This window comes from Chiloscyllium plagiosum, unplaced genomic scaffold (genome assembly GCF_037043375.1).
Source record: "Chiloscyllium plagiosum isolate Xiang-an unplaced genomic scaffold, Cpla_swu_hap1 HiC_scaffold_38, whole genome shotgun sequence".
Taxonomy (NCBI): Eukaryota; Metazoa; Chordata; class Chondrichthyes; order Orectolobiformes; family Hemiscylliidae; genus Chiloscyllium; species Chiloscyllium plagiosum.
The window spans coordinates 58,843,250-58,852,080 of NW_028270176.1; the positions used below are offsets into that span (position 1 = coordinate 58,843,250).

At 47.6% G+C, this 8,831-nt stretch overlaps 1 protein-coding gene across 1 annotated transcript in view; it reads left to right on the forward strand.

Moving 5' to 3' along the window:
• LOC148139532 (putative G protein-coupled receptor 139) overlaps positions 1-8,347 on the forward strand; it is an 82,261-nt gene extending 73,914 nt beyond the window's left edge. Inside the window, exon 2 of the mRNA XM_087980963.1 lies at positions 7,219-8,347. Within this exon, the coding sequence (XP_087837089.1) occupies positions 7,219-8,126 (908 nt within the window). The 3' untranslated portion in view covers positions 8,127-8,347. The remainder of the gene's footprint in view (positions 1-7,218) is intronic.
• The last annotated feature ends 484 nt before the right edge of the window (positions 8,348-8,831 follow it).

An 8,831-nucleotide genomic window follows, 5' to 3' on the forward strand; every position in this document is an offset into this window, starting at 1 on the left:
GTTCGGTATATTGGTCATGCTAAATTGTCCATAGTGTTCATGGATTTCTAGGTTATTTGCAATAGTCAGGGGTAAATATAGGGAAATGGGTTGGGAAGGTTGGTATGGACTTGTTGGGTCGAAGGGCATGTTTCTACACTGCACGGATTCCATAAAAATAAGAATGGTAACGATGACTGTAGAGGTTTTTTTTTAGCTCGCACACATTGCTGTGATGAGGAACAATGAAGGAGAGAGAGTGCAATAGGCCGTTCCTTTTCAGGCATTTACATTTTCTCCCTCTCTGAATTGAATCACACGGTAATGTCATCCTCTCCCAAACTGGACCATGTGAGGTCTCCTTGTACATTGTCCAAACTATGTCTCCATCACATTCTCTGTTCCATGTCGGTGCATCATTGCTGCTGTCATACACAGAGCCATACACTTCGCAGAAAATGGTCTCGGTCAATTTGAAATATGTTTATATGTCCCTGCGTCAGTAAAAAGATAAAAATGTTTAATTTATTCAGAATACCTGTGTTAAACTGAATGCATTTTTTAAACAAATACAGAAATTGGTAGAAAAGCTCGCCAGGTCTCTCAGTACCCAGATGCTGTAGGTGTACCAGCCTCCATCACTTCCTTTGGCAGCTCATTCCATACGCACACCACCCTCTGTGTGAAATGGTGCCCTCTACGCCTCCTCAAAACCTTTCCCGTCTCACTTTCCACCAATGGCCTCTAGTTGTGGACGCCCCTAACCTGGGGAAAAACCCCTGACTACTCACCTTATCCATGACCATTTTGATTTTATAAACCTTTTCTGCTGCGAAATGTGACCCCAATCAACACGAATGGCTGTACTTTCAGTCATCCTGGGCCTAAATTCTGAAATGCAATACTGACACCTCTTCCTTTTCCATCAGGTCACAATTCTAAATCCATTTTAATCAGTTTGTTCAGATGTATCCTGAGACACTTCTATGGCCTTTGCGCCTGGACCTTTGTGCCCGGAGGTAGGGATACTAGCATCACTCAGCAATACCCATAAAGCTGTAACAGTATTATCCTGTGTGTTTGTTCATCAGACTGTCCTGACATGCTGGGACATACCTCTGCAACATGCAGGACTTGAATCCAGGCCTTCTAGCCCAGAGCTAGGAACACTACCATACAAGTTCAGGAATTGGAATCAAATCCAGAGCTCTGGCTCAGAGACAGGGACACTACCCACCACACTACCATCCCCAGATTTTGGGTCATATTTTAGTGCACATTTTCAGCTTGGTGTGGATTTATTATAATCAAGTTACCATTACTGAATTAGAACAACACTTTGTATTATTAAACAAATGCAAGATATTTGTCTCAACTGTAAGATATTGAGTGTACGTGCTGTGCCATCGAAATTAACTATAAATATCTTTAATTGCTATTATCTGTAGTCTGCAATATTAAGGAAAGAAATCCTGCAGCCATACTCTGCCCAATGAAGGGTCTCAAATAGATATTTATTACTGAACACCAGAGATGAAGGAAGACCTTAATTTCTGACCCCAAAACACCGATCACTCTTACCCAACTCTCATGTGCGACTCCCCATTTCCTAAAACCATGAAATAACACCAGACCGCTGATTACTGCCCAGCCTCTCCTCCCCACTGACTGTGTCTGCAATCTGTCCCTCCTCCCCCTAATCATACAAGGCAACCCAAGCTCAGGGTCTTTGTGGAAATCCAGGCCGGAGTGTGTTGGCATCCTGGAGACGGATGGGCGTTTTAAAATTGAAGGGGGAGGGGGAGGTGACAGTAATATCACTCACTGGGCTGAGGGGCGGCTGATGGAGTTTAATTTGGATTAATGCGAGGTATTGGGTTTGGTAAATCAAACAACAGCAGGACCTATACAATTAAAAGTAGAGCCTTTGACAGTGCTGTAGTACAGAAACCTAGGCCGTCGGGTATAATTCTTTAAAATTTGCATCTCATAGATAGTGTGGTTAAGAAGGTGTTTAACACACATGTCTTCATAGGACAGACCTTTGAGTATCGGAATTGGGATGTCATGTTGTGGTTGTACAGGACATTGGTGAGATCTCTTCTGGAATACTGTGTCCAGTCTGGTCACCCTGCTCATTCCATAGGCACACCACCCTCTGGGTAAAAACGCTGCCCCTTAGGTCACTTTTAAATGCTTCCCCTTTCATCTTAAGCCTATGTCCTCTAGTTTTGCACTCCCCATACCCTTAGAAAATAACTTGACTATTCACTTTGATATTACTGACGTTGATATTATTAAACTGGAGAGGGTTCAGAAGAGATTAACCCTGATGTTGCTGGGAAAGGAGGGAGTGAGCGAATAGGAAAGGCTGGATCGGCTGGGACTTTTTGCACTGAAGAATATGAAATTAAGCAGTAACTTTACAGAGGTTTATAAAATAATGCGGGTTACAGAGAAGCTGAAGGGCTGATGTCTTTTCTCTAGAGCTGGGGATTCAAAACTGAGGGATTGTTAAGGTGCGAGGAAAAAAGATTTACGAAAGACATGAGAGATAATTATGTTAGACAGAAGCTGGCTTATGTTTGGAATGAACTTCCTGAGGAAGTGGTGAAAGCAGGGACAGTTGCAACGTTTAAAGGACATTTAGATCAGTACATGGATAAGACATCACTTTGGATGGTGCTGTGAGCAGCTGCCCTCTCCCTCCCCCTCTCTGAATGAATCCCTGCTGATTTTCACCCTCTGCCAATGCCTGTGCAGTGGCGTGTGGAGGCCAGCAGAGGGTGGCATTGCATCACTTTAAGCACCACAAAGACTGCCAGACCTGTCCCACACAGAGACACACAGATACACACAAGGGAATGGTGAGGACACCGCGTGAAGCTCATCTGGTAACTTAAATGTAACATAAAGAAATGCTTAATTCGCCTTGTAAACTGTTAAAATATGATGGACAGATCTGCCAAATTCCACTGTTGAAATAAAAACATCAATTTATTTTTTCACTCTGAAAGTGAACATTTTACATCAACTATGCACAAATCTGGGACCCTTTTTCTTTTAACTGCTTATTACACAACTCCAGCTCGATAGCAATATACTGTGTCTGGGTCTGCCATCCTCTCATACCACAGGTGCTTGTACGCTCTCAGTTCAGAACAGCATTCCATCTCTCTTAAAGGTACAGTACCTACTTTCAACTTCATCACATTATACCCGGATGAATATCGAGAAGTGGGACCTATCCGGATTTCTTTTGCTCTGTGGTTTGTCAATATTTCATTTGCTCCGTCTGGTGTGTGTCAGGACTTTTGTTGCTCCATTGACAGCATGTCATTATTCTACTTTGTCCATCGGAATATATCAGTATTTCACTTGCTCACACTCGTGTATGTGGGGCAGGATTTCAGTTGTTTCATGGGGACTGTGACGCTATAACAATCTCAATGTTTGGAGATGGCACCAAACTTGGAAGAAGTCTGAAGTCTATGGAGGAGAGTGTGGAACTCTAACAGGACAATCACACGTTGATATAGTGTTCGGGATTATGGCAGATGGGGATCAGTGCAGAGCAGTGTGAGATCATACACTTTGGTAGGAAAGACAATGAACGGCAGTTTAAACCAGGCTGTGACATTATAAGGGGGCTGCAGGAACAGAGAGCGCTGCGTGTATATGAGCACAGATTGTTGAAGATGTCAGGACAAGTGGGGAGGGCAGGAACTATCACAGATTAGTTTCAGTATCTGAGCTGTTTACAGGGGGAGGTGTAGGATGGAGCCTCCGTGCTCCCTTCCTGGGAGGTGGTGGTGACGATGTGATGTGAGCCCACCCTCCTGCCCACCGAGACCGTGGGGATTCCATTTGTACCAGCTCGACACAAAAGGGAGATGGCATCAGGGCCACGGCTTCTAAGTTGTGCCGGGGGGGAAACGGAGCTGCCAGTGGGTTTAAAGTGAGAATTGCCCTTCACTGAACATTGCTCCTTACTCAGTCGGTGGAACGTGGATGTTTCAGAATCTCCACACGAGGTGTACTGGTCCTCTCCGGCTCATACCAGGGTCCTCCACACATGGCGAAGGGAGCGGGTGAGGTAATGGATATCGGGCACCCCACCACCCGGATAGGCCCTTCCTGTCCTATTCCAGGCTGTTTCTCCTGAAATGGGAGAAGTGGGGGGAGGGAGTGAGGGTGGGAGTGGGTGTCCTGCTGTTAGTGTTAGTGTAGGTGGGGAGGGAGTCATGGTGAAGTGTCCGGAGGGAGTCAGTCCACAGTGTTGTATCCATGCAGTGTTATTAGTGTGGGGGTGAAGTGGAGGGAGGGGGAGAGAGAGGGAGAGAGAGAGACAGAGAGACAGAAAGACAGAGACAGAGAGAGAAGGTGCAGCATGCGGCAGTGAGAGTGGTGGACCATGAGCCTTGTTCGGGGGTCGGTGCTGTAACAGATTTACAGTGACTGTGAGGGAGCAAAGAGAATACGGTGACCCTTATCCTGACAGAGCTGGGAAGGTTAAAGATGCTTGTCCTGTATTGCTGGACATTTCTTCATACTGCAGATACTGCACTGAGCTGGGTGGTGAGCTCAGACCATGCTCGGTGGGTCTGGTGGTGTCGCTGCCTCTGGGAAGAGAATGGTCCCCCTCTGTACTAGCCCATCCACCAGGACCTCCGTGCCACTGTTGACAAACCGTGGTGTAATTGTTGACAAACTGTGGTGTAATCTGCCATGCTCGGGGTAAACTGTGCAGGGTAGCTCCAAACAGAGAAAGCTCAATCGTTGCCCATTGGGCTTTTAAAGATGACATCAGTGTCAGGGATCACGGAATATCCAGGGGCATCTGGTGCTGGTGTTTACCTCCAGCCATGAAGGACTCCATTTACAAAGTTGTAGAACAAATGCTCATCCAAAACTCCCCATCATCTGACCTCACACCAATATCACTTTTACCCATCTTTCCTAGGAAGACAGGCTCCTGTTACAGGATGTTATCGAAGTGTCTACTTTTCAGCATTCTGAAACCTGGGAACACAACCTTCCATAACACTGTCTCTCAGTCTCCCCCTCTCTGTCTATTTCCCAAACCCCTCCCATGTGGTGAGATTTAAACTGATTCCCCCGCCATCTCTCTCTGGCAGTGATGTTCACACCCAGAACACCCCCTTGTCAGGGCAACAATGGAGAGATGGAGCTGTAAATGGATAGGAGCTGCACATCCTGTCACTTCCAGCCCGGGCTGCAAGTTTCCCCACACTGGGCAGTGATCTAACACAGTGTTACTGAGCAATGCACTGGGGTGGTGTACACAGTCCTACATGCTGGGAGGGTAACTGCTCCTGGGTTATAGATCAATGCACTGGGATGGTGTACACAGTCCTACATGCTGGGAGGGTAACTGCTCCTGGGTTGCAGATCACTGCACTGGGGTGGTGTACACTGTCCTACATGCTGGGAGGGTAACTGCTCCTGGTTTACAGATCAATGCACTGGGATGGTGTACACAGTCCTACATGCTGGGAGGGTAACTGCTCCTGGGTTATAGATCAATGCACTGGGATGGTGTACATAGTCCTACATGCTGGGAGGGTAACTGCTCCTGGGTTTCAGATCAATGCACTGGGTGATGTACACAGTCTTACATGCTGGGAGTGTAAGTGCTCCTGGGTTGCAGATCAATGCACTCGAGTGGTGTACACAGTCCTACATGCTGCGAGGGTAACTGCTCCTGGGTTACAGATCAATGCACTGGGGTAAGGTACACAGTCATACATGCTGCAAGGGTAACTGGTCCTGGTTTACAGATCAATGCACTGGGGTTGAGTACAACATCCTACATGCTGGGAGGGTAACTGCTTCTGGGTCACAGATCAATGAACTGGGATGGTGTACACAGTCCTACTCACTTGGAGGGTAACTGCTCCTGGGATGCAGATTAATTCACGGGTGATCACTGCACAGATCACTGTGCTGGTCAGTCATTCTGGTTGAGGTTTATAGATAATGCAATGATGTGGTCTGTGCAGCTCCCCATGCTGGATGGATATTTGTTTCAGGTTCACACATGAGTGCCCTATTGTGGTCAGCACAGCTCCCAGTGCTGGACAGATATCTAGTCCGGGTTTATAGATCAATGCACTGCTGTAGTCTGCAGTACTCCACTCTGGACAGATCGCTGGATTGCATTGACCAGTGTAATGGATGAATCTGGACAGATTGCTGGGTTGTACTGAGCAGTACACTGGCCTGGTCGACACAGTGTTCCACGATGAACAGCTATCTCCTCTGGGTCGATAGTTTCTGGACTGGTTCTGTGCGTTGGATTGAGAATGTGGTATATCTAACCCTTTAAGCTGATCTGGCAATGCCTTTAATGCCCATTCCTGTGATTGGACCCTCTGTCTCTCACCCCATTAATGGTACAGTGTGCCCATGCACAGTGCATCATGTTGGTGGGGTGGGTAGGGGGAAAGGTGATGGACAGGTCAAAGAGTTCCCCGGCATGTTCTGTCCCCGACATTCCATAACTGCCATTCCCCGGAACGTTCTGTCCCCGACATTCTGTAACTGACATTCCCCGGAGCGTTCTGTCCCCAACATTCTATAACTGACATTCCCCGGAACGTTCTGTCCCCAACATTCTATAACTGCCATTCCCCGGAACGTTCTGTCCCTGACGTTGTTTGTGAACGGCCGGACGTCAGTGAATTGAACAAACGATAAGATCCCGAGGGAAGAGATCCCGTTCCAGGGAGAAGGAGACACTGTTCCGAAGGCCCCTCAGGCGGTTAAAGGGGGGAATAAGTTTTCCCTGCGTTTACATTTCTCCACGACACAGGATCGACCACAATTTAGACCAAAACACAGGAATTCCCAAACTCCGTTTGTCTTCAGGAAACTGGGCAAGAATCCTTCAGGACAGCAACGTTCCCACCCTCCGTATTAGGAACTGGGAAGGAGTGACCTGTGTCTGCTCTCGAATGTTCGAGTGTGTGGGAATGTTCTAGAAACCATCTGTCCTTATGGATGTGTCTCGGTGTGTTTGGGGAGGCAGGGTTTCTTGTGGTTTAATGTCATATTTTTGTCAGTAATTCCGACCTTCCCATTTGTTATTCCAGCTCCAATAATTTTAATAAATCCCTGAATACAGGGACACATTTGGAAATCTCACTGGGTCCCCGATCAAACGGGTCCCTTTGCCTCCAGGCTGATGGATAATGGGTTTATTTTCCTTCCGCACAGTTAACGTAGTGACCATCTACGTCCTGCTTTATAAAGATTGTGGATTGTCTCCATGTGTCAGACGTTACCTGGGGGCCATGGCAGCGGCGGATCTCCTGGTCATTATCCTCGGCCTGATCCTGAGACACATTCCCATTGTTTATCAGGAACAGTTTTATTTCCTGTACTCCGTCCCCGTGTGTAATATCCACGCCGTCCTGCTTTATGCAGCCACTGACTGCTCTGTCTGGTTCACCGTCACTTTCACCTTTGATCGGTTTGTGGCCATTTGTTGCCAGAAGCTGAAAAGTAAATATTGCAGTGAGAAGACGGCGGCTGTGGTTCTGGGAGCAGTGACTGTGCTGAGCTGTTTAAAGGACATTTCCTGGTATTTTATGCTCACGGCTCGGTATTGGCTGGTGAACGACCCCTGGTTTTGTGATGTAACAGTCGCTGTTTATTACTCCAGTGTCTGGGTCATAATCGAGTTCCTCCACCACATTCTAACCCCGGGTGTCCCATTTCTCCTGATTCTGCTGCTCAATGTTCTCACCGTCAGACACATTGTAGTGACCAGCAGAGCCCGCAGGAGACTCCGCGCTCACACCAATGGGGACGCTCAGTCTGACACTGAAATGAGAAACCGAAAAAAATCCGTCATTTTACTGTTTGTGGTCTCAGCCAATTTCATTCTGTTATGGTCAACGTTAATGTTGTTTTCTATATTGTACCGGATGTGGCATATTGGGTATGGGTCTGTGTATCTCGATGGCTTTATGCGGGAATTGGGCTTCATGCTGCAGCTCCTCAGTTGCTGCACAAACACCGCGATTTATGCCGTGACCCAGACTAAGTTCAGGCAGCAGCTGAAGAATGTGCTGAAATATCCCTTCACTCAAATCCATCCATCCATCAAATTCCCTCATTAATCAATCCATCCGGGAGTTTCTCATTTCAGTTCAGTGTTCCAGCGATGGAGCAGCCTGTCGCTATGGTAACAGACTGAGGGTAGCATTGGTTTGTCCATCCTTATCCCACAGGGGGTTACAGGGAAACATTTCAATGTTTCTCACAACTCAGGGGCCAGTGAGAAAAGGTACCATCCCACTGACTGTATCCATCATTTCCATTTGAAACCAATAAAAATGTTGATTAAAGCGTGCCGAGCAGCAGAGTGACCGATGTTGTTGTGTGTCTTTGTGTTGGAGAAGCTGAGCTGGTGAGAGACAGACTCAGCTCCAAGTCCTGGTCCTCAGGGAAGGGGAGGGCACCGCGCCCTGAGCTCAGGAGCTGGGTTTAACTCCCTCTGCACCCCTCCCCCTCCAACCTGGCCTCACCATTTCCTCTCCCCCACTCTTCCTCCTCAATTCTCTCCCTCTCTCTCTTTCTGCACACTGTGTCTCTCTCAACTCCTCTCCCTTTCACTCTCTCTGGTCCCCTCTCAGACAACCCCCCCAACCCCGGTTTCTCCACCTGTCTCCACTATTCTTTCTGCCTCATTCCCCCTCTCTCTCTCACACCCCAACATGAGTTTCTCCACCTGCCTCCATTCTTCTCTCTCCCTCTCACCCTCACTCTCTCTCTCTCTCCTGCCGTCTCTGTCTCCCTCCCGCAATTCCGTCTCTACCCCAATT